The sequence below is a fragment of the Pagrus major genome, chromosome 15 (assembly GCF_040436345.1).
Source record: "Pagrus major chromosome 15, Pma_NU_1.0".
NCBI lineage: Eukaryota > Metazoa > Chordata > Actinopteri > Spariformes > Sparidae > Pagrus > Pagrus major.
Window position 1 is genome coordinate 20,816,694 of NC_133229.1, and position 27,661 is coordinate 20,844,354.

Sequence of the window (27,661 nt, forward strand, 5' to 3'; positions counted from 1 at the left end):
CAGCAGAACAAGCTGAAAACACAACACTGACAAACTATTGCTTTCCAGAATAGTTCATGGAAGCTGTTAAACAACAGTGTCCTATTTCCACATACAGTGATGTGTAGGCCAGGTCTTCTTTTAGCTCTCTTTTGGTCTCAACCAGCCCCTGAGGGAAATATCAGCCCAGTCACAAGGATGAAATGTTGGCAACCATATCTGCAAACCACACACATGTTCACATTTGCACGTGTCAGAGGCCATATAACATATTGACATTTCAACAAGACGTGTCTTATCACATTCACATTACGCACTTATGACCTAACTGTCATGAATATAGGTGGAGGCGAGAAGGCTGGCAAGCCAATGACCACAGTTGGAGACTGCTTTTCATCATTTGTGTGAAGCCGCTGGATGTATTTTTAAGGAGATCTTGGGGCAATTTTCAGCCCTGTTTGTGTCGACAAAACTAGGTATTTTTGATGAGGGATCACAGGGTTTCAACATTTGTAAACATGACATCGTGTTTGTGGCGGAAAAAAAGGGGATCTTTGTGACGGGAGGTTGGGACACTTTTTGTAACCCTTACCCAGTGGGTTTTTTGTTAGCTGCCAACTTTGTCAGTCTGATGTTTGGTAGTGAACAGGTTTTTGGCAGAAAACATCTGCCTGTTGCGGCTGGAAACAAGGTCGATGAGAGCGGTTTGAGTGAAAAGAAACATTGTGGGCAGTAAAACCAAAACAATGTGGCAAAAGAGTGAAGTGATAAAGAGCAGAGTGATCCCTTTCATGTCATTTGATCCATTGTTAATACGACAATATCTGTTTGCATATAGCTTTAAATAAACAAACATGTGTCCGACTACTTTCTACCAAATGAATTAAATCCTCAAATATCTGTGGATTAACCAGAGTTCAACAAAAATAACACTGTTACTGGAAAGAGATGGTGATGATTATTTCAATGTCATTTTCAGCGCTGTGAGCACCACAAACTAAATTAAATTGACCTCCATTATTAAGAGGTGAAGACAGAACCCCTTCAACAAATTAAACAAAATATCTGTGTGGTTACCACTTGTGGTGTAAAAAAACATAATTCTTTTTAGCAATTTTTGGTTGTATCTTTTCATAAAACTAACTCTAATGGACATCTGTGCACGTGTTCAGTATGAACATATAAATATAGTGACACTGCAAAGACAGGAATCCATGTGAGATTTTCTGGTCTGGGGGATATTCTCTCTAGATCGATTCTCCTTGTTGCAACAGCTCTGACATCCCTGTTCCACTCTATTTCCCAAACCCATCATTTCCTATACAAATACTGCATTATATCGGCTACAGTCTGTTTTTATTTCCCTCAAAGACGATTCCCCTTAGCTGGCTGACTGACAGCTGTGTGTGCATGCATCATTATCTCCTTCACAGTGCCTGTCTGTTGCCGTAGCCCATGGCAGACCTCAATCACACACTATTAGAAATGACTCGCATTTCCACTGCAGGTGCGCCACGCATTATGCGAACCAGTGGGATATAGGTGGACGAGCTGTCCTGCCCATATGGAGCTATAGGCATGTTAAATCAGGCACCATGGGCCTAATAAGCTCATCTGATTTAGCTTGCGGAAGAGAAGACATAATGAGTGAGAGTGTTACTGATAATGTTCCTGTTCCTGGAAGCTGAGGTCATTGAGGCCAATAAACTGTTTAGATAGAGAGGAGAGAAAAATAATAATAAACTAGATTGGCACTCAGTAGAACGAAAACCTCTGCCAAGGCCAAACAGTCCCCTTTAATTCAATCACGCCTGATCCAATATCAAATAAAACATATTCAAAGCAACACTATGTAACTTTAAAGTGAATCTGGAGAAAGATAGTTGATTGTTGACTCAGCCCTGTGATGAACTGGCGACCAGTTCATGGTGTAACCCACCACTATACTGTACTGTTATTATTATTCTATTCTATTTTTTAAATCAACTTTTACGCACAATATTTAATCTTTAACGTTATTTTTATTGCTTAATTTTATCTTATATTATTTCAACTTTTCATGTTATTGCAACTGGTGCGCATTAGTCTCTATCTATATCCCATGTTTGTTTGCTTTTATCGCTTGGAGAGCACTGTGAATTGCATTTTGATTTGTTCGAACTTTGATTGATTGATTGATTGATTGATTGATTGATTGAGAAAGTTACATAGTGTTGCTTTAAATTGCTAGATCCAGATTTTTATTTGGATCCACATCAAATTGTACTCACTCTCAGATAACAGCCACCTAAATGTGCCTGATTTTTTTCTGTTTTTATAAAGATCCATGCGTTATTCCCTGAGAAATTAACAAAAATGTTGTTTTTTTTAAAAAAAACTCCCTATCTCGTAATGTTAAAGACAGAGAGAACAAGTTCCTGGATCCCCACCAAAAGTTAATGGGGTCTATTCTGGGCTCAGACCCATCCTCCATCCAAGTTTTGTTGAAATCTGTTCAGTAGTTTTGGTGTAATCCTGCTGATAAACAAACCAACAAACAGAAGGACACAAGCAAAAACGTAACCTCCTTGGCAGATATATACAATGAAAACCAAGGAGAATGACTGTTATTGTACTCAATCTGAGACACAAGGCAAACTTAAGCTCAAAATGAAGAACAAATTGAGTCATTAACTCCTTTTTGTCATATAAACTCATCTAAACTGTCCCATTTTGTTGTTTTTCAGGTCCAATTAAGTATAATCTTAAGAAGAATACTAATTGAAGCCAGTTTCATGATTAATTCAAGTTTGGCTGAGGTTTAAAATGCTGGTCAGGTCTGAAGTCTTAGTCTGAGGTTTCTGCATACAGTCAGGTAATAAGATCCACAATGGAGGGTCTATGCTAATGCCTCGACAGATAGTGTGCAGTAGATAAATCATGTTTATAGACTGATGTCCTCGTCTATGGCCTCTGTGAATATAACAAGATTGCTTCCAATTGCATCTAAATATGAGCTTTATGCATGCAAACACACCGCATAATAAAATACTGCGCACACGGATATGGAATAAAGAGTCTCGCTTGCCATTTTAAACTACCCAGCCCACCACTCCGGCTATTATCTGGTGTTTATATTCTAATATGTGACTATACTGTAAAATAAATAAATAAATAAATAAAAAATACGCTGCTTCTTTGTGTTGATCCTGACAATTTGTCAAATTTAAATTCAGCAGCACTGGGAGGAACACATCAATTCAAAGTGAAATAAATTCTACTCCCCCCTCCCTCCGCCACCTCTTTTTGACTTTCTCCCGCTCTCCTGCTCTCCTGCTTCTCCTATCTATTTCTCTTTCCTTTCTGTAATAATTATGTGAGCGGCAGCAAATGTAATTACAAAGGGGTGGGGTTGGTGGGGAGTGTAGGGTGGTGGTGGTGGTGGTGTGTGATTGCTTTGCATGCACAACAAAATGCAACATTAAAAAGCTATTATCAGAAAAGGGAACATTTTGGCAGATATACGGCGGAGGGCAGCTCCCGCCATATGTTTGTGGAGACGGAGACAACAAGTCAGGTAGTAATTATCAATCATCATCAGGAGAGACCTGTCAAAACGCTACGCCGGGCACGCTCTGACTGGCGTTGCCATGGAGACAAGCCCACATCCCGGCAAGTGTGTGTTTACCAGGACATTAAAAATACACTCCCATATTTTTATCTCACACTTATAATATCGTGTCAATCGTTCTTTGAGTTTCTTGCTGAAGTGTGTGTGTGTCTGAGGATTTCCTGCCAAGCCAGACGAGGGAGAGAGATTTTTCAGGGATAGAATTGAGGATAATTTGGGTTGAGGTTATGGTTTTGGTTTTACACTGATTTCCCTGCCCTCAGGATCAGGCATGTTAGGGGTTACAATTAGCAGACGTAAATGGAATATTCCCACCATTGTAATATTAGGATAAATGTGAGAGTGTATGTGCACATGCCAGTAATGAGCTCATTCCTGTGACCACACTGTTGCTGTACACAGACTCTCCATTCAGACTGTCATTGTTAATATTCCTCAGCCGCCAGACGAGGACATTCTCCCCAAACCATCATGACTTTGTCAGTTTCAATTTTACATATTCCTTTTTCTGTTTTTGCATAGCCTACTTCAGTTTCCATTTTACATACACCGCATGCCTTCAAATCAAATTTCACTCCTTGCCATGCAGGCTATTCAATGTACTAGCATTTTCTGAACAGTGTAGAGTAAGTGTGACTTTTCACAGCATCACACATGAGGAATGTTTCTGGATCCTTTCCAAATGTTTCTAACGACAATGGCGCTTTCGATGACAATCAATTTTCCAAGTGACCTCAATCCATTACCCTTCCAGGAAATCAGGATTATTTTCACTTAAAACAAGCTCGGGAAATTAAATACATAAGCAAGTAAACATGAAAGCAATTTTGGGGGAAAGGGGTGTGAGTGCAGTATGATTTTTTCTTGCTTTATTATTGCAGTCATTTGGAAAAAAAAAAAAGAAGGGTAGTGCTCTTAATTCATTATTTGTGCGCTGTTGTGCATGCTCCCCCTGGGGAGAAGCAACATTACTCTTTCATCAGATCAAATGAAGCGGAGCCGTGCCGTTCCAGGAAGAGCCAATTAAACTGTTCAAAGAAGTTTATTATTGCGACGGATTATGAAATCATTCTCATCGGATTCATTCGGGTGTGTGTTTCGACAGGGGTGTGAATGTGTGTACTTTGCCACAGCGCAAACTCATAAAGGCTGTCAGCTCAAGCTTTCCATTTGCAAAGTAAATAGGAAATTATGGCACGCAGTCACAGAGCTGCATGTTTTACAAGGGAAATCTTCCAAACTTAATTTGCAGTAAAAAATAAGCTTCCTTCTTCTCTCATGTCTTCCTTCCTTCCTTCTTTCTTTCTTTCTTTCTTTTGCTCTGTCCACCTCATGTGATCGCCTCATGATGGTAGCGTCGCCTGTTAAGCACTTATTAACACACATCACATTCGAGACATGGCGGGGTTTAATCTTAACCCAGATCCACTGACTGACACACACACTGAGGAATGCAGTGACCTCTGACCCTGGAGAACTTAATAATATCACCAAGTATTTAGCTCAACGCACACACACATGCTCGGTGAATCATACAAGAAGAATCGCATTGGTATTGGCTGAAGTCGCACATATTTCTGTGTGTTTAATCTGTAATAACTAACGCCTCTGCTTTGCTGTCAAGACAACAACAAACAAACTGCAACACAATACAGGATGTGAATAACCGACAAGTGAACATGCCGCTTTCACTTTAAGCAAGTGGCTCTTAACAGCTATTGTTCCAGGAGAGGAAATTGAAAAATAAATCCCATTCTGCAAAAGAAATGTTAAGAGTGCACAAAGGGACTGTCCCAAATACACGCCCTGTTGTTCCGAGAGTGCCAAATGTAAAACAGAGTCAAAGTTACATAATGTGGAGGATTTGCTAAAAACGGGATAACCTTCAAACGCTTCCACATCATTGATACTGACAGACTGCAGCAACAACTCAGTAGGACCGGGGCTTTAAAAATACAGTATTTCAATTTGGCTTTTGGAGAGGGAGAGAGAGGGAGGGAGGGAGTAGGGGGAGACGGAGGGAGGGAGGGAGGGAGGGAGAGATGAAAGGGAGCAGTGGATAAGCTTCAAGGCTTATCCTATTCATTACTGGAGGAAAAAAAAAATCACAGCATCGACCTATAAATAAATGAATGCCAGGATAAACACGAAACCCATACATCAATAAAACATATGTATTCTAATAGATCACGCTCTAGTTACACTTGATGGGATAGAGTCGGCCAATGAGCCCAATCACAGGGACTTTATCATCTTGAAAAGCTACACAGCATTAAGCCAGGGTGATTACAAATAATCATCATTCCCTTAACAAAATGGGCCAATGGATACTTTTATTTTTCGTCTCATTTTTCCTTGTTTATATGCTAATGTACTGTGTTTTAGGGATATAAGGAGTTTATTCAAATCATCTACAAATAATTTAAAAAACAGGCACTGACCTGAAAGTAGCTTCAAATTCAAAAAGTCTATTAACTCAAGTACTGTACTTTTTGTATTTCATGAGGTTTGTACAAGCAGTGTGAAGGTGTCACATTGAGCTTTGCGTAATTGTGACAACAATTCTTGCTAATTTCAGAATTTGTAGAAAACAGAGCTGGGCGAATCTCCTCAAAAGCAAATACCAGATATCTTGATATCAATTACATTACATTACTTCGGTAGAAGTGAAAGTCACTCATACAAATAGTACTTGAGTAAAGTGTCTGATATTAAATGTACTTTATGTTAAAAAAGTAATCTGTATTGTTGCATTTCATGGGTCGACTGATTATCAGCCTGGCCGCTTATTGTATTTAGCACTTTTAGGATTATGAGCTCTTTTTTATCCAATTCCAGGTAAGATGAATTAATTTCAAAGTGTGCTCCTTGGATCTGATGCAGTGTGCAATCTGCAAAGTAACTAATTTTCTAAGTTTAGAGCTTGATCGATACGCAATTTTAGGGGCCAATGCCGATACCAGTATGTCGGAGTAGTTCCATTATCAATATATCGGCTGATATACACACACATTTTGCCGTGATCCCTCTATACCATTCACTAAAGATGGGAGGGCAGGGTATTTACAGTTTAACAATAAACTTTTATTGTGTGTAATAACATCAGTGCCTGGAAACAGTAAACTTCACTGGAAATTTAACAACTTTAAATCACCCTGAGCATGTTTATCTGCATTATGTTCTATAAAAACAAAACGTTTTCATATCAGCCAATACAGGACAACATATACAGCAGGATAATATATCAGTATATATTACTGATATATCTATGATAGGTCGATATCAGCCAATAATATCGGCCAACCAATATATCGGACAGGCTCTACTAAAGTTATCATATTATTATAATAACGTAGTGGAGTAAAAAGGACAATATTTTCCTCCAAAATATAATGGAAGGCATAAAATGGAAATACTACCTCAAAATTGTACTTAAGTCCAGTACTTGAAAAATTGTACTTAGTTACATTCCATCGCTGATCTTAAAACTCCCCCTACCACAGCACTTTTCTAAACAAATGTCCAAAGCAGCTGCCAGTAGTGACATCGTTAAAGTAGGCGTTGTCTTTTCCAAGAAATCTCTGAATCATTTTGTTAAAAAAAAAAAACTGGAAACATCAATCACAGCCATCACTTACAGTGTAATCCTCTGCTACTGTCATATGTCAGCAGTGTAACAATGATTTTTGACGTCACTTGAGTTACACAAGATCTTTTCAGAGACAACAACCGTCAACAAGCCTCTACCTGCAGATGTGTGAAGGATCCACGACACTTTAACCCAGAGGCTTAAGAGGGCTGTTTCTACAGCAGCCTCACTGGCAGAGACAGACTTTGTAAACAGCATCTACAGTTACACTGATGATGAGTCAGACGTGCTCACTCCAGGTTGCAACATGCTGTTCTGTAATTTTTATTAGGCACATTCAGGGGAACTCACATCTGATGTTTTGTGATAATATGACTCAATGTGACGTCCTTTACAACATCTTTTCAGCATGTAAATATAATCGTGCTCGATTTAAATCACGCTTGCCAACAGTACTTCTTCCCCATTTGACAAGTGTATTAATGGAATAATCGTCTAAGCCATTATGAATGAGGTCAAGCTGGACTGGTCAGCTGAAGTGTAAAGTAATTAATAACACGCTCTGCAATTCATCAGAGGTTTAAATTACAACACTGCTTTGAAAGAAAAAAAAAAACTTGACTTTTTTTTTTTTATCTCCTAGCCTGATAATGACCTGTCAGATTATTTGTTACCATCATAACAAAGTGGATAATCACCTTCCGCAGGAGGACAAGTTTGTGCCTTTTCACTACCAACATTTAAAGATAGATAATAGATTAACTTCCTGAAGTTGAGCCATTCGGCTTGCTATGAATATCAACGTGCAGGGACATGAAATTTTGTTGAGTGATCCTTCACAGTCAACACTTTAACACGTTTATTATTTTTTGTCATTGCTGACATGTTTTGGTATCGCAGTTGCAAGCAGGAGCCAGTCTGAAAACTCTTTAGTGGTGCGTTCCAGGACGCTTCGACATCCAGTGTTTGACAGTCAGCCACTTGCTTCATAATCTACAATGTGTTGACAGGAAATTGCACCACACATCCAATATGATAATGTGAATTTGGTCTTTACTTTTATGTCAAATGGCTCCTGTTAGGTAGATAGAGATAAATCTTGGATGTCGAAGGATCCGTAAATGCAGCAACAGGAGAGATTTCATAACAGTCACAGCTGCAATAACGTGATGATAGTCTGACTATAAAAAGGTGACTAAACTTTATAAACTATATAAAGTACATTTTATGTCTGCACACAGATTTTCACACTGTAGTAAAGGAAAAAAAATGACTGCCAGAAAGTAATATAAAAAAGTAAAATATGCAAGGGTTTTGAGAACAAACTAAAATATGTGGATGCTTTATCCTGCACTTTATAGAATATATAAATCTAGATATCAAAATACTTCAATGGCATCAGTAATATCCTGCATTCCATATTAATAGTAGTCTAATAAAAGAAGAAATAGAAATGCTGTGTAAATGATTAGAAACGCTTTATTCTCCAGGGGGATCTTTACTAAAAAGACAACTGTCCTTTACTGCCTTATCTAATATTTAAAGCCCCCTCCAGTCAAAAATATGTTTTCTTTTTGTTCCTACAGCTGAACGTTTGAGCTTCACTGTGTACGGCTGATTTTCTAGGGGCTTGATTTGTGACATTGCACATACACATACACTGAGAATGGACTTTGCAGTGAAGAGGAGAGGAGACATCTTGTATCCAGCAAACTTGTCAAATATTTGTATATTCATATATTCTGAAATTTTTAACGAGGGGGAAGGAATAGACCATATTCTCACGGCGAGCATGGGAAACTCAAATGTTGTCCTGCTACTCCTATACACATAGTGAATCTGACAAATCTTCATCATTGAACTGCTTGATCACCAACTGAATATCAACGCACATCTTGGACACATTTATTGATGCCTGGAAGTAAATGTAATCAAACAGTAACGTTAGCTTGGAAGTGGTCAAATGCTAACGCTGGCTGATGGTTTTTTTAAAAATGTTGTTATACCTTGAAATTTGTCCCGATTTTCACCATCTATTGTCTTTTGCAGTTGCTGATCAATCAGGAAGCAGTGACGTCAGAGTCATGTGAATATGGTCTCTTGCCATTTTAAGGACTTTAATCCTGCAATTATACTGTTTTTGTGTGTATGTCAGACACGTTTACATTTATGCCTAATATACAGGTGGAGGGGATCGGTAATATTATTTTTGATACTATTTTTTCACAGGTTTAACAGTTTCATTGAGGAGGCTGCAATGTTTTTTCAGGGCGTTGAGCATATGCAGCCTGAGAGGCAAAAACCAGGGCATGTAAAGTCTATAAATTACTCACTGCTGCTCTTAAGCTTGTGGCTAATAACTCGTCTCTTCTCTCATCTGGATTTTGACAGCTGACAGGCAGAGGACACTGTTAAGAGAAATTTTAGTGAGAAAATCAAACTGAAACTGTAAAAATGGGGAGAATAAAATTTGGATTTAAAAAAGTACGGAGATCATGTCATGTTATGACCCTTCAACTGAAGTAAGAATCTACCTGCGGGCTTTTTCTTCGTCTACTCATCAATTATCCTCAACCTTTGCACTGTAAATAACAGGTCCAGACCTTTGATACGCCTCTCGCCTATAGCCAGATGCTTGTTTATCTCATCTGTGCTGTTTGCTAAAAATAGATAAGCAGCAGCAACGCAAAGCAATACGTGTAGAGCTGGTGTGCTGCTGGTGACATAATAGGGATAATCAGGAAGATTGTGCAGTATTCAGCCAAAAAGTCGTGCTAATGCTGCTGACGCCAGTCAAAGAAAGTACTTTAGTTAAAGTAGCACTGCGGGATTGATTCTGTATGTGTATACCCGGTATATCAGAGCAATAAATAAAAAATATCCTGCTCAGTGTGTTCAGCATGGCATGTCAAGTTATATGCTGTGTAAAAGAGACTATACGGGGAAAATATGTATCTTTCATTTCTTGTAAAAATGTTATTTTACAGATATGTTAAGACACGGCATTGTACTATATAAGTGGCCTTTCACCAGATGTTCATTTCATTGTTATACACTCTCCCTGTCGTGATAATGAAATCTGACTATACAGCTACATTATGTACTCTTTCTTTCTCCTCAAAATTTCTCCTCCATGGCCTCTGTATACCATGACATATGGACGATGAAAAATTCATGGGCTGGTGGTTAACACAAATCTGCAGAGGAGATGGGAAAACACGAGCTTAGCAAGCAGTTTGCCTATTACATTAACAGACGGGGCTGTCATGGGACGATATTGGCGTATGCATATTTCATCTAATCTGATTTCATGTTTAAAGAGCGAGCGAGAAAGTGGTTCAAGTTGTGGAAACAATGACATCATGCTGTATGTTCATCTGGTGACCCAACCCAATCAAGCTAGCAGGACTGAATGTTTTTAAAAGATATTATCTACAAGTTAAAGCATGTTTACTGCTTTACAGATTTCTCTCCTTCTCTATAACCAGTTTCAGTGAGAAGAAAGGAAATCTTTTTTTCCCTGTCAAACACAGACATGCAGAAACATCCTCATAAATAAACACAAAGCACGACCAAATACAGCCACAGATGTACAAAACTAGCACGCACGCACGCACCGCATTACAAAAATAGACTGTAAAATTCTGTTCTTGATCGTTGCATCTGGACAATGTTAATATACTGAAGCAATAAATAGTTTTTTTATACTCCTCCCACCCCGGAGGATTACGAAAAAGGATTCCAAAGGATTGCACTGAAAATGTTTCTTTTTAATAAAAATCAAACCAGCACTGAGTGAGAGAGATTTCAAACAAAACAAACTGAGCTGAGCATGAAAAATATAGTTTCAGTGCCAAGGAAAGAGACCTGGGGAATATAGGACAAATGAGAAAGAGCAAGAAGAGGAGGAGGAGGAGGAGGATGGAGGGGGGGCTACTTCTTTCAACTGCTTTGCTTCAAACGTGATTACCTCACTAACTTTCAAAAATGCTGTTGATTTAAGTGACATGCACACATGCGGTGTTAGGTTTCTGACGGGGTGGAGAGGAAGGTCAGAACTTCAGAATCAGAGAAAATGGGAGGAATGTTGCTGATAATATTTTCCATGACAGACGCTCAGTTTAAATATATCATAAACAGCGCCTCTAGGTCGAGTTTACAAATGTTTATGTTATTGCTTTGTGGCACATACAGTATCCATGCCAAGTGAATGTGAGTAATACTCGAGAGAACCATGACAACTAATAATAACAAAACCTTGAACCTTGTCATTTGTCATTCAGCGCTGCAAAGGCCTGGCCCACTATTTCTGGCTTTTTCTCACAGCAGAGGAGCCCCAGTAATGCCAATATTATTATAGCACAGTAGAGTTAGTAAGACCTTCTTTCTCTTAAAGTTTATATAAGAGCTTCCTTTCAGTATGTTCACACAATAAGAACTGTAAAAGAATATGTGTCTTCCTTTTCTGTGATTGTGCAGCGGTGATGTTACACTCCTCCTGGCAAGAAATTAAATTGGGGACACAAAGTAGCCCGGGTATAATCAATCCACGCTGGCAGAGAATGCATGATAATTATAAACAAAAACTGTGTCATTCCCCGTGAGGAAAGCAGCTGCAGGGGTGACAGGCGATGCTCAACATAAATATGGATCACAGGACTAAAGACCTGGTAACTGACGCAACTGCAGTTTTCACTCAAGCTGGTTCAAAAGCACGCCGCTGACGTGGACGAGAAAACATGAATATAGATGGGGCCGGAAAAAGCGCAGTCTCCGACAAACGTCATTGTCATATCAGGGACGACCTTACATCATCGAGGAAAGTCAGAGCAAATATTGAAGATATCAGAGTCATTATGTACACAGGAGCAGCCGGAGGGTGCTGATTTTTCATACCTCACCTCCAAAAAATACAGATACAAAAACACAGAATGAGAGTAAACTAGACATGCTTAAATAAGAAAAAACATATACTGCTGATTTTATAATAAATCTGTACATGATTGTGCTGTCCAGACTGTAGTGTCGGGACGCAACTATTATATGTTTTGATAAGATAAGATTAATCAGGATTATATGGCAGGTTTTATTGTTTTTGGTCCCTACATTTCTTTGTTGGCTTTTGTATTTAACAGTCACTGTCTTTCCAAACTAAAAATATTAGAAATAAAACAACAGTCCCCTTTTATACTCACTAATACATGTACATACCAGCCGCCTAAATATGCCCAATTTTTTTCATTAAGATCCATGAATTACCAGAGAAAGTAACAAAATGCCGAGAGACATCCTATCCCGAATGTTAAAGAACGTGAGAAAAGATTCCTGGATCCGTCCCTTTATCTGGATCTGCACCAAAAGTTGAACAACCAAACGGAAATGGGTGAAAACACAACCTCCTTCGTGGAGGTAATATTACAGCACAAAATAATGATAATACAAGTCAAGTTTTAGTCAAATGGAAATAAAGAAATTGAGAGCATCTCTTATGTGGGTATTATGTCCTTCAGGGGATTACATGCTGTTTTGGTGAGTGTTTATGTGCAAAGCTCCTTTCCCTGATTTGTTGCCGTTGGTTTACTGTACATCACACTGAAAGCCCGACTCTAAACTCACTGCTACTCTGTTGATTGTGGGTGACACGTTTAGATTTAATTCCCTTCCAACTCAGTGTTTCATTAAGTAACTTCCCGCTAAAGTACCCAGTGAGCCTTTTTCTGTTGAAAAGATGGTTTAAAAAAGGTCTGTGGTCCCCAATGAAAAGACGTTTGAACATTGATACTAGTATTCATCTGCAAAATTTGCAAAATGAAGACAGGCAAATTTATGTATACTTGTCAAATATTACCGGGGGGGTCAGGAATCAAACCTTCAACCTCCCGACCGATGGACGGCCACTCTACCTGCTCTGCTCCAGCCTATATCATTTCATATCTATGACATTTTATATGACACATCAACTACGTACACCACATTTTGCCTATCTGTGCAATATGACATTCACACTAATCGACATTGTCTCTTTTCAACCTACAAATAACCAAATTATTAAAATGATTACACACCTTTCTGTGTTTTTTGACACTTGGAGGTAAATTATATATAATTTAAGCTGGTTGACAAGAGGGCAAAAAGACATCTTAGATGTTCAGACTGAATATCAACCAGTTTTCAAGTTGAAATCAACATTTAAATTGCGAATGGTGCTCACTGAGTAATACTACTTGTACTTCACCTTCGCATGGGTATCTGGACGGGGATCTTGAGGATCTTGCAGTAAAGTCAAGGTGTTCTATGTTTATTTAATTTTCCTCCCTGTACAAACATTGTAGACAGAAATGTACCATAATGTCCTTTTTGTGAGAGCGAGAACAGAAAAACAGTCATTGTGGCTGAGCCTTTACAGTGACAAAACCTTGACAGTTAAGAGTGAAATCAGTTAATCGCTGCCTCTCTACTGTAGTGCTGTGTTGAATACATAACCGGAGCTACCAAGAATAGACTGGATTTCACCACTAAGCTTTCATCTGATTCTGATGGCTACATTTCACACAATACTGTACCAACAGGCTCGCTGAAAAATCTGCTATGACACTTTTTTTTTTTTTTTTTCCTGAGGCCTCTCGTCTTCTCTACCCCCTGAGGTAGCCTGACACACTTTCATGAATTAGCCTAGACAAGACGGACGGCTATTAGAGCTGCCACAGCAGATTTGGCTGAATCCAAAAGGTCAAAATTAGCATTGAGAGAAGCACAGAAGAAATTGTTCCCCCAGATCAAATTTTAACTTTTTAATATTTCACAGCTGCACAGTATTACTTCTAACGTGTCCACAGTGCTGGTATTTAGTCTAATAAAGGTGGATTTAATATGGCGTTTATAGCTGCTTTTTGATACGGAGCCCGTAAATGGCAGGAGAACTTCACTCAGCAGTTGTGTATGTTTCTGTGTGCATATGTGCAAACATAGCATGTGTGTGTTTGTGCCTATAAGTAAGACGCCCTTGAGGCTTTAGTTCACTTGGCAGAGTAATGGAAATTACTTGGCTCTGCTGTTTTGAAACAAATCACAAACAAGTCTCCCAGCAGCAATTCAAACAGAAATAAAAGCTTGCTTCAAACCTAGTAAACCTTCATGTGAATAACATTAGAAATCCTTAGTCAAAAAAAAGTAGAACTCCCTTAGGCTCTGAAAATAAACCTTTAGCTTAAATGTGGCTCACAGAGGAATGGCATTATTGAGCCAACTGAATGAGCAACAGCAGCCACAGGATGTTAGCGTTACTATTCATAACTTATTTTCCTATGCCTAAAACCGTTTTCCCTTCTGGTCTCACCTCTGACGCTCTCTTAAAATGCAATTACCTACTGGCAAATTTACAGGAAAAGAAAAACAATGACTTTTGACCAGAGGAGCTGTTACTGTGAATGTCAAATTGATGCTGCACAAGAGCCCGCTGAGCACCACAGTGCTACCGAGCAGAGGAAATATAAAGAGAGATGAATCACATTATTCCTTTGTTTTAGCCCAGCTCGGGGTTAATAAAATGTGTGGATTCATGAGCGGCAGGGTGAGCACCGTGAATGGCAAATAGACATGTTCCAGCACTTCAAAATTCCTCACTGGAACCACAGAATGCTTTTCATAGGTGTGACTGGTGAGGGTGTTTGAATGGCGGTCACTTGTGTGCGTCAACAGAGAGACCCACCTGGGGACACATGAACTGAGACTAAATAAAAAGCATATTAAAAGTGAATGATGGTCATTTGTATTGTACTGAATTTTTATTTTCTTAGTTTTTTTAGTCTTAATTAACTAAACTATTAAGTATGTTCAGTTTAGATGAGCAATAAAAGGTCAAAAAGGACAAATAGAAGAGTTATTCGAGAAACAAAAGGAGTGACTAGTAAATGAGACCACAGCACACAAACTAATGATCTCCTCACTAAACTTAATTAAAAATACGGAAAATGAAGCACTGACTTCCTCATAATGACTCATAAACAACAAATATATGAAATCCAGTTTCTGTTTTACTCTTTTTTCTTACATTTATTATATTCAAAACCAAGCCAAATGACCGTTATACTAAAAGCCTTTCCTAGCTTAGTCAAGTGAAAACCATGTTTCTCCAAATTTGGTGATTTTGAATGTTTAAATAATGCTGAAGGATTAAACATCCAGCGTGTAAGATTTAGGGGCATTAAGGAGGATCTATTGGCAAAAATGGAATATAATAATATAATGACTTTTTCGTTAGTGTATAATCACCTGAAACGATTAATTGTTGTGTTGTCGTTACCTTAGAATGAGCCCACCATGTTGTTTCTACAGTAGCCCAGAATGGACAAACCAAGCACTCGTAGCTCATAAATGCTAGGGGTGGGCAACTAAATCCAATATCACAATATTTGTGATACCCTAATATCGATATTATGAAAAGATTGTCACTATGATTATTGGTACTTTCACAAAGATATTATCACAATGAGAGTTTTGATAAATAATCAAATCATCAGTAATGTAGATATAATAACTATGTGAGTAAAGGCAAGTATTAGAAATGAAACAATCTGGTTAGTTCAGAAATTACCTAACTTTACTGCAATGCAGCCTTTTAAACAAGGAAAAAACAACACTTATGCCATATGATAATATCCAAAATCTAAGTCCATGATAATGATAATATAATATCGATATATTGCCCAGCGCTACTCTGGAGCCACAATAGACTCTATACAACTTTTTTCCACACATGTGGTAGCAATCCCTGACAACCATGAAGAGATTTTGATGAGCAAAATAGGTGCACTTTAAAAACTAATTAGATTATTCAAGAAAATGCTTTTCCAGGAAGGTGTAAACAGGGCTGTTTTCTCAGCTTATTAAAATGCAGCTGTTTTTAAGATAAATGTGTTTTCACAGGATAGCAACTGCGTTTGGCTTTGCAACCCAAATAATACAGTAACTTCCCTTTCGTTGCCCTTTGGTGGTCTTCATTTTGATAAGCAGCCCTTTCAGAAATTAAAATTTTAAATGGACTCAAGCACATTTACTCAATGGAGCACAATGGAGCTAAATTGCTTGGCCCAAAAAGTGCAAACACTGTCCATTTTCCACTAAAAGCAGACTTGAACAAATGGTTAGGGTAACCAAAATGACATAATTGAAAGTTTGAGATGAACCGTGCTGTGAGAAGTAGCTTTAAGTGCATGATTACATTCAGAGCTCAGGACATGAGGAGTTTGATGTTTCACGGGGCCATGTGTAACACTCCAAATGCCATAAACTGCCAGGGTAATGGCTGCTGGCATTTCAGATGAGCTAATATGACAACTTATCTAAAGGCTACAATCAAATCTCCAGCTGCCACACTCACCAAACTCGTCGCAGATACTCTCGTTCTGCAGGAGGGTGGGGTGTTCGAAGGTGTCGCGGCAGTACAGGATCCTCGTGCTCCCGCCCAACGCAGCGATGCCGCCCAGCGCCAGCACTGTGTGGTCTATGAGCAGAGAGGACGGCTGCTCTCTGAGCCGCGCCAACACTGAGCGGTAGCGGCAATACTGGGGGTAACTGAGGACCAAAACCTTCCGCCCGTCCTCTTCCTGGCCTGAAAACACACAAAATACAGACACAAAGTTAAAAAGGTCCACAGAGGTTATATTATATAGTTAAATTTGACATTCAGTAGGGAAAGTTTTGTATGGAAATAGAGAACGTTTTGTTTTTCAAGTGCCCCTGTAAGATTTGCAGAGAATGGCAGCACTTAATTTTACACGACACATTCACTCTTCCATTTCTCTGCAGGTTTTACTACCATATTCTCTCTCATACATCATTCTTTGGCTACTATTATATTCTGACACATCTACTGCCAGTGTGCTCTGAATATGATCCTTTTGCTCTTTACTGTTGGCAAGAGCGCCTGTAATGTTCGAGATGATAGACTTCAGGTTTGTCCTATGACTTTCTGTGAGTACCAGATAAATCTCAACAAGGTAAACATGGAAGTAAATACTCCAAACACCAAAAAAACTTTCAATGAGAAATCATGCCAAAACATTCTTTAATTTTCATGAATTTTTCTGGAGAGCAATACATGTGTGCCATATGCTAATTTGTCAAGTACCAAGAAACACCCTGCTAATATAATGTAGTATTAGGCTAATATCTTTACATTTTTCTCTTTTTATATAGTTCATAGTTTAAAGGAGACATATTATGCTCATTTTCAGCTTCATAATTTTATTTTGGGTTACCACTAGAAAAGGTTTAAATGTTTTAATGGTCAAAACATGCATCAGTTTTCTCATACTGTCCAGTGCTGCAGCACTGTATTCCCCCTCTGTCTGAAACGCTCCATTCTAGCTCCTGTCTCTTTAAGCACCCCCCACCTGAATACCCGGTCTTCCCTGATTGGTCAGGTCACACACGCCTGACCCAGCACTGCTAACAACAACAGAGCAGCTGTGATAAAACAATTCTGATGTGCCAAACCAGCCACTAGGCATATATTATGCAAATATATGACATGGTGATGTAGCGTGATGTCATGAAGTCACAGAATTAAAGGTGAGACTACTGACAAGGCGTTTAAGGAGCAGTGTTTCTTGTGGGAGATAAGTGAACTCTGTTGGTGCAGACTTTGACCTTTTTAACTTTCAAGATCTTTCACTGAAGGAAAGGTAAAAAACGGAAAAGTATAAAAGCATAAGAATTTTATTTTACATTTTTATCTGTATATATTTTTATTTCCTTTCATTGATTCTCTATTTTATATTTTTCTTCTAATTTCTCTGTGCTGTGACATTTATATTCTCGAAGGAGCAACTTTAAAGTAATGGGATTTCCTCCTTGTGGATCAATAAAATATTTCTGATTCTGAGATCTGTGCGTTTCAGGAAATGCATCACATTAAGGAAACAACATGCTTGAATGTATCATTGTGACTTTTAATTTGTTCTTATGAAAGTTGAAACCCTTTTCCTTGTTGTCATTATACATTTCACCAAGCTGACACAACACCCTTTCATGTGTGCTGCACTGTAAACATGCAATGTTGCTGGACTGCATGTTTAAAATCGCTGCCGGTGTGAAGAGAGGGATGTCAAGTCGCAGATACATGCAACTTTGATTGAAAAGCAGATACGAAATGGAGCGGTTTATCATGCATATCACAACCATCTAAATGTATACATCTATGTACACATGCTGGAAAAATTCAATATCTAATAATTCATGAGAAAAAGTAACACTTAAACGCAAACTGTTTGACAGTTTCCCATCATGCTTTGACATCTATGGCCTATAATTTGACTGTATCTGGCACCGCCTATTCAAAACAAAGCTCACCGTTTTTCTCAGGGAGTATCTAAACCTCTCATTCCAGACAGACCTTTCCACCACACTGGGCGTGTTATTTACAACGTGGGTTCGCAATCAATATCCCACGTACAACTTTTAAGTCTAAGTCTGACTAATACATCATCACCTGTGACAACTAACTGACAAAGAATTCTCTTCAGTTATTTGGAAACTTCTAGACAGGAAGTAAAGCCTGAAGTGAGCCAATAAACTGTCATAAAAGCCAGGAGGATCTGCTGATAGACGAATCAAACGGTTAATATTATACCACCTGAGAACAAGGCTGACTCTACTTAGGTACAGCTGCTCCAGTGTGCTAACATGCTCACCGACTCTTAGTTTAACATATTATCACGCTGACATTTGCTAATTAGCACCGATAGCTTCAGTCTGGTCCAAAGTAGTGGTCCAAGACTTCCATCACTAGCTGATAAAAATATCTTAAAGTCACAGTTGAATGGTTAAAAAAATAAAGTATCTTGGTTATGGTTAATAAAGAAAACTAAGATAAAGTCATACAGGAATAAGCGCTCTGGATTGTTTTGGTATTTATTAACAATAAGCGTTCTTGACATTTTCCCTGCATAATCATAGCACCGAAAGCAGACTATACAGTATATTTAATTAAGTGTAGCCTCTTTATTTAGCTTGTTTAAAAACCTCTTCTCACAGTAAATTATCTTCTATATGTGGATGTTATGCAAATAACAGAGCATTAAGTGTCAAGACTACAGGTTACAGAGGCTGATTAAAACTGTACTTTTTATGCAGACCTGCTTAATTATAACAGAATCTCCTGCCACACACAAATAGAAACATAATCTACAACTAATTACATGCTCAGTTATATTCTTCATGCAGCAGGGGATGGAATTAGTTAAACAAGGCACTTTAAGAAAGAAATAGGTATTTGAAGGCGTAGAAGAGACATTTCCTGATTGTTAAAGAGGATTTTGGATCCAGTGTTTCTACTGGAATTACTTTGCACTAGATTACTTGGCAGAAAATATGTGTTCAGCAGATTAGTTTTGTCCGCCTATAACGTTTAATGCTCCTGACATAAAACAAGCCTAAAATCCTACCCACCATAAATACACCGAGAGGAAATTATCAGAAGGGAATCTTGATGAAAGAAATCAGGTGTATGTAGGCAGCTGGTATCTAGCAGTGAGTACAAAAGGGGATTGCTGGGCCTTGGCGGAGGTATGCGCTCTACTGAGTGACATTCTAGTTATGAATTTTAGTCTGTCAATTATTTTCTCAACTGATTAATCATACAGTTCATAGGATAGTGGAGTATAACAATATATCCGAAAGCTCAAGTAGACATATTTAAATGTCTTGTTATGTAAAGGGCTGTTACAATATGAGATTGTCACTACAGGATTATGGGGCCAAAAGAATTTACAATAACGATGTTATCGTGATGTCTGTGGGTAAAGTGTCTCACTCTCATCTGTCATCTCCTTCAAAAATGATTTTGTGCTACATTTGTAGCCACAAACTATGGTAGTATCTAGCTAGCTCACAGTTACTGTATGTTTTTGGCGAGTGGCAAAGAGTGTTAAGGTGCGAGAACGAAGACAAATGGAAAGGATTTACGAGTTGCTGGATTACTTAAAACAATATTATCATATGTGTATTATTGACATGATATCGATATTTAATTTTTAAATATTGTGATTATCGTCGATATCATTACATCGTAACACCTTTTGTCCAAACCCAAAAGAAATCATTTTAACATCATCGGACACTGAAAAAAACGGCAAATATTTACATTTGAGACACTGAATCAGTGAATTGTTTTTGCCATTTATGTTTAAAAAAAAAAACTGTTGCTGATTCATGCTCTGTCGATCAATGGATTTATTTTGATTGACTAATTGTTTCAGCACTAATTTAAATGATAAACGAATAAGAGGTGACTTAAATGGAAAATATAATATGATAAACTGGTGTCTTTGTTCCACAGCCCCGATCAACTACTATTACTACTACTACTACTTGTCATTGTAATCTGTATCCCTCCTCTGTGACTCTTTTTTTCACTGCTACAGGGGTTTTTTGGGGGAGAGTTGTTCCTTACTGAAATTGAGGGTCTAAGGACAGAGTGTGTTGTACACTGTGCAGATTGTAAAGCCCACTGAGGCCAAGTGATTTGTGATTTTGGGCTATATAACTAAAATTGACCTGACTTGACTACTATTGTGATAACATGATGATAAAATGACCTCAGCAGAGGTAATACAACACAGCACAGGACTGCACAATGACTTAAAACACAAATTATAAATATGCAGTGTTCATTGCAGCTTCCGTCACTGTCACATTTTGCAGACCTGCTCGTTGTTAGAGAGTGTTGTTTGAGAGTAGAGAGCTAATATTTTTCCCGCTAACAAAGCCGACTACACGGTTCAACAGTTGATGAAGCAGAGTCAGGCAGTTTGAAACACATTTTGAACATGAATTATTCACTGTCCTGTCTGCTTTTACAAAGCCCTTGGACATGACATTCATGGGGAATTTCTGCTGCAAAGTTAATATTTTAGAGGTGGCTAACTAGCGAGCTGTTCACCTTCCTAAAGACAAAACAGGCAGTTTGAATGGAGCTATTTAAAAATGCATTTTCCCCTTTTTGGTGTTATTTTATCAAGCGAGAGGCTGATAGCATCACTGACTTGTGCAGCAGAAACAGGGCAGGAAGGACACCATTCATGGCATATTTACAGCAGCTGCATTCCCGACAATCAGCGTAATTAGTTCCACTGTACTCCAGTATGACAACCACTTCAAAAGAAATTATTAAAACCATTCAACCAGTGCACATACACACACAAACACAAACACACATAGGCACACACAGACAGTCTATATGCGGAGAGAGTCGCCACAAAGCCCATGGATGTATAAACACACCTATTCCTGCAAACATATCACACACACACATACATTCATCAAAGATTGCAGCAGTTGTCGTATGCAATTACAACTCAGAGGTAGAGCAGGCTTTGTTTCCAAATGTCAGGGATTTTATTGTAAGCGGTCACCGTCAGACCTGCTCTTTCTCCCGAGGACCCTCACAGCATTTCACTTGATTAGATTCAATTTGGAGAGAGAGCCGCAGGGCATTAATAACTGTACAAAGGCGTCGTAAAGTATGCATGTCGGTGTGTGTGTGTGTCGGTGCGTGTAATGCGCATCGAGTGTACGTACACTTTAAAAATTTCTTTTGTTCTTACAGCCCGACCTTTCAAAATAAAGGACGTCCTTATCTTAGTGTAAGCTTTCTAATTGGCTGCGGCTGCTTCACTGGAGAGCTGGAAGACAGTATGTGAGAACATTATGCAATTTGTTTCTCCCTCTCTGGATCTCTTTTCTATTTTCTCTTTTTGTCTGTCAGACCTCTCCCGGTGCTGGTAGTATAGAGTGTTGATCAAACAGCTGCGGTGTGGGAGATTATTTTCAGAACACGCTGTAAAGCTCCTGACCTCATAAACTACAATAGTGTCAGGGTCATAACTGCTCCACAGGACAGCTGATGTTATAACCACTCAGTCAATGCAGCACTCAATAAACTCCAATACAACATAGAGTAAACTGATAAAGTAGACTTAACAGTTAAGTGCAATGTTTAGTACAATATGTTCTGTACAAATGCATCACACTCAAAGGAGCTAATACTGAGCCTATAAAAACAGTTGTGTAATATCTTCTTGAGGCGCTTTCCAAAGTCTGACAAAAATAATCCTGATGACATCACTATGACATCATCAGGGTTATCTCAACTTGGGCTTGCACACCACAAAGTTATAACAGAAAACATGTGTTACAAACTGGGAGGCGTGGAGTATAAAAAAACATGAGGGTTTATGAGCCAAGAGAGCCCTAATGAAAGACACTATCGAGTTGCATTGTGGGAATTGTAGGATCTGGTGTTTTTGGAGCTTGACTCAGGCCCTGTCCACATGTACACGGGTATTTCTGAAAAGAAAGCTTTTTCTATGTATTTTGGCCTTTCGTACACGTGTATACAGCATTTTAGGTCACTGAAAACTAAGGAAGGTTAAAGTGGACACCCACATTCGCTTACTAATTCCTTATTAGGTCAAAAATTAGAATGATCGAAAAAGAAAGACAAAAACCAAAGAGCAGTCATGTTTCCTTGCCTTGTTCGTAGTATTTTCTGCAACTAAGCAACCAACCACAGAGTATGCAATCTGCTTCCTGTTTACACCGGCACGTTTCCATGTGATATGTGTTTTCGGGTACGTAAGTATCGACAGATATTTCTGAATCTGTGCTAAAATGCTTGCCTAGATAGAGATAGTTTTAAAACGATGTTTACAAAAATACCCATGCACATGTGAACTAGGCCTCATATGAGCAATTAAAAAGCAGAATTCTTCAGCCTCTGCTGCTTCAATTTTGAAAATAAAGTAAATCTGTCTACTTTATATATATATACATATATATATATATATATATATATATATATATATATATACACATATATATATACACATATATATATATATATATATATATATATATATATATACACATATATATATATATATACACATACATATCACATACACAAAACAGGACTAGAAGATGAAGAATGTACTCCACACAGGTGAGTTTTCAAATGTGACTTAAAAGCACTGACAGGTCTCTGTCATTTTACTGTATCGTAAACTGGTACTTGGGAACCATAAATAGAAGAGCTTGTTCTCTTTTTGATTGCGCTCAGTCTGACAGACAACTAAAAGACCTTCATCATGTTTATTATGGCTTGTTTTTACTGCTTCAACTTGTAACTTTTATTGGTGTTGGTGTTGTTGTCAGCAGTAGCACGAGCAGGAAAAAGTAGTACAACAAAGCGGTTGAAGACGCCTACTAAAAAACACTGTAGACTGGAGCCCTGCCATGTAAAGACATTTTGAAAGCAATTCTAAAAAGTCCTGGTGGAAAGTTGAAAGGAGCAAAAGAAGGAGTGATATTAGCATGCTGTACATTGTCTGGCCGCAGAAGATTGTACAAACTGCAGACACTTGAAGGATGACTGATTTACTCAAGTAAAAAGTGCATTACAATAATGTAACCAGGATGTGACAAAGGCATGGATGAGTTTCACTGTGTCTTGAGATGACGGGATGGAGCTGATCTTACTAACATCCCCAAGATTCAAGAAGCGCGACTGAGCCAGTTTTGTAATATGCAAAGTGAAATGCAAACAGGAATCAAATTTTTACATTTTCACACACATGAGTACAGCAAGAGTCTCGAAACTATTGAACTGCTTGTGCACTGAGGTAGGGACCAATGATTAAAATGTTTCTACTTTCTACTAAGTTTTGAGTCATCCACCCCCTGATGTCAGGAAGACAATTATATAAAATGGACAATCTGCTAAACTCATCTGTGGCCTGGAAAACCTTATAAATTGCATCAGTTTCAAAGAAGCTTTGTACAGAAACTCTTTCTTTCTTTACTCACAGACACACAACAGTATTTCAGATATTGTTTTGACTGAAGGTGGCATTAGAGAAACATGGTAAATCAATACAGTATGTTAGCGGTGTGGCTTTGTAGGATCGTGCTTTGTTATGAATCATGACCCAAGGGATGACACAGATGCCAAACATATGAAAGGGACTCAAAGAAAGCTATATCTGTTGATTTTCTGAAGACAAAAGCTTGCAAACATGTGTCACTCAGCAACACAATTCTTCCAGCACCTCTTCTAATCAAAAACTGTACAAGCAGAGATCGGGAGCAAAGCGCTAACAGTGAACAAAAGGAGTGCAGAGCTTGTGTTTTTATACTTATTGACTTGAAGATGTTGAAATAAAAAATGTCAATGGCTTCTTTTTCTGAGCTGCAGTATTTCCTTTTTACCGCTAGATTTGATTGTACTGATTTCCTGGCTTACAGACAGCCATTGTTCTCCATTCACAAGAGTACAAAAAAATCAACTTGAGAGACTTAAAAGTTTCTAATAATACATTCGCTAATCCATCACAGGGAATGAGTGAAATTCCTTCTTTGATGTTGAAGGAAACAAGGAAATTTGTGAATCGCCTGCCAAACAGCAACTTTTTAATGCAAAACATGATGAAATTTATATCATCTGTTTTGCAACATCTGGGTCTACTTCCTGTCCGTCTCCCTCTGAAAATTACTCATGAGTGTGATGCTTTTAACAGCTGATTATTCTTTCTTGGACATCTTGGACCCTCTGTGTTTCCCCTTGAACACATCATCGTATTTAAAATCAGATAAATCGGTCAGAAAAATTCATGACAAAAAAATGATTGTTCAGTCACAGTCCTGAATGAAACCACCTGAGAAGATAAACATGTTGGAGAAGTAGCTTTACTAAAATATCTGTGGTGTTGCATACATGGGATTCATATCTAATGTGCTAAAATATGTAACAGTAATTATGTGGTCCAAATATTGCACTGATGTATCACACTACATGTAAGCGACACGACTGCAGCCCACAGCCGACTGGTAAAGTCATTAGCTACATTAGCTGTCATGAGACACTGCACATTAAAATACAGATCTCACTCTGCTCCAGCACAGTAAAAGCAACATGCTGTAATATGTGCACAATATTTTGTTCAGTAAATATGAATAAATCATATTTAACGACACAGGATGGTTTTGATATTTGTGTGGGAAATATTCCAGTGAGCCAGCTCCTCCTTTGAGGAAAAACGCTTTCCTCTCTTCACAAGCGAAGAGAAAATGTGGTGTAATGCATCCAGACTGTATATGAGAGAAATAAATATGATGGGAACAAGTTCTGACATCGCATTATACCAGAAAGAATTAAAGAATATTTTGTATAATTACATTAAAAGGAAAAATTTCTGCTTCTCTCCCACAACAAGCCCAATAAATTACTCGTCTTAATCAAAATCTCAGAATGCCGCATACAACACGAAACTCATTAGCTGTGGTTGAAGCAGCTGCTCCGCTGGATGAATAGCTATTGCGATGTTAGATGAAACATCGCTGATATCATTGAATTTTCAAACCAGAAAAATAAAAAGGGTGATCTACTGCTGCATCTCTGAGATCTGCTTTTTATTGGGAGAATTTCTGTTGCTGCTTTGGAAGTTGGGAATAAAACTAGTCGTAATATGAGGGCTGCTGACAGTTAAAAGCAGATCTGCGGCGGTTAATTAAAACCCAAATGTGACTCATGTAAACTGTGTCATTTACATTCAACCAAGCTTAAAAATATTCAACAACTGCCCACAGGCTCTGACAAGATCTCTCAGGCAAGTGCGCTCATTTCTCTTGTCACAGTACGAGCAGGAAAAAGCTGAAAACCATTACTCTCATGCTCTCTGTCACCCGCTGTAGTCCTTAAATCACTCACTCGGCTCAAATTTGCTGTTGTCAACATTTCCACATTATCTGCTCGGCCAAGGAATTTACTGGATCCCCCTGCTGCTTTTGTGGGCTTGGCGAGAAACGGTTAGGCGTGTAACCCAGGGCCAATAATGTCACTTTCATATTTGATGTATTTCTTTGCTTTTTAACACCATAATATGTCTAAAAGCTTTAAAAAAAATAAGCAGGAAGTAATACTGGGAGAAGAGAGAGACAAGGAGAGAGGAGAAGCTTGGTATTCTCACTCCATCCTTCAGGCTCTCTACTCTCTGGCTCTGTATTGATCTTTGAGGTTGCCCTGTTTCCATTTAGCCTCTTCTCATAATATATAACACATCTCTGATTCATCCGCCTTCTCTCTCTCACTTCTCAATGAGGGGACATGACACTGAGGGGGGGCCACATAAGCAGCAGCAGGCGCCCGATCTGGCTATTGGTTTCATGTTATTGAAACCTGACCAAATAAAGAGGGAACAGCATCTGTCAATGACACCAAATGGAAATGATGCGTGGGGGGGGGGGGGGGGGGGGGCGAAGGCGTCACATTTTCACTTGCAACAACCTTGTGTTGGACACGAAGAGAGAATTACATAAAACAATGGAATAGATGGAATAAATTCACTTGCATGACTCATCGCTTGTCCAATCTGTGAATGACTACACTATCGTGGATAAAACAAAATGTGCTAGAACATTTTGCTAATTACAAGCTAGTCAGTACTGTAAACAATATCACATTAATTACTCAGGGGGACGCAGCATCAATAAATCACTGTGCTGGAGTAAAACAAAGCAAAGCAATCGCCCAGTGTGTCACTAACACTCAGATTATTTTGTTCAAAGGGAGCAGAATTGGAATAATATTTCTTTTTTATTTAATGGATCGGCGTTGAATAACATACTGTGTTTGCAAATGACTCAGTGGCCGTCCGTCATCAACATAACATCAGTCACAGACACTGACTCGCCTTTCCCCTGCTCATCATATCAGTTGCAATCTGTGCTCTCACACACAAACAGACACAGGATGTACACAACACATGTTCAGTCCTTTAAAAGGAATACTTTACCTAATATATATCTTTTGAGGATTTAAATTGGACCAGGCGATGTGGCTGAAGTCAGTATCATGATATTATCAATAAAGTGTTATCTAATTAAGAGGCTTTTTTCCCCTTTACTGGTCTTGTGGAAGGTTTCAGTATCTTTCAGCTTATTGTTTTCATTTCACTGTTTTGTTTCACTTCCAGGGCTGTCACTGGCATCTTTTTAACCAAGAGCAATAAGTTGTTTTCAACAAAGAAAGCTCTAAGAAACTCACTGTACACTATTTACTCAGCACCAGACAGCAGACGGACACAGTTAGCAAAAAAGCTGGTGAACACAGTGGGGCTTTTAGCAGCTAAATGACAGATATATCTCTCTGAATTTGGTGGAGAACCAAAACAAGAGAGTAAGAGGAGTGCGCATTACAATTGTGAATCCAAAGGAAGGAATGCTCTACTTTATAAAGTGTTAATATGTAAGAGTTGTGTTTATAGATTGTGCAGCTGCAACTAGGCTGCCAAAAAGATCAATAAATAGAGCCAAACAGTTTAAAACCTTCACATTTCAATTAGCTTGAATCAATAATTTAAAGGACATTAGTTTGTAGCAATAAGAACTCAGAATTGTTACAATAAAACCAACCACGGTGCTCGTTT

At 38.5% G+C, this 27,661-nt stretch overlaps 1 protein-coding gene across 1 annotated transcript in view; it reads right to left on the minus strand.

Moving 5' to 3' along the window:
• arid5b (AT-rich interaction domain 5B) overlaps nt 1–27,661 on the minus strand; it is an 84,778-nt gene that overhangs the window by 31,469 nt on the left and 25,648 nt on the right. The window contains exon 4 of the mRNA XM_073481747.1: nt 16,558–16,788. Within this exon, the coding sequence (XP_073337848.1) occupies nt 16,558–16,788 (231 nt within the window). The remainder of the gene's footprint in view (nt 1–16,557; nt 16,789–27,661) is intronic.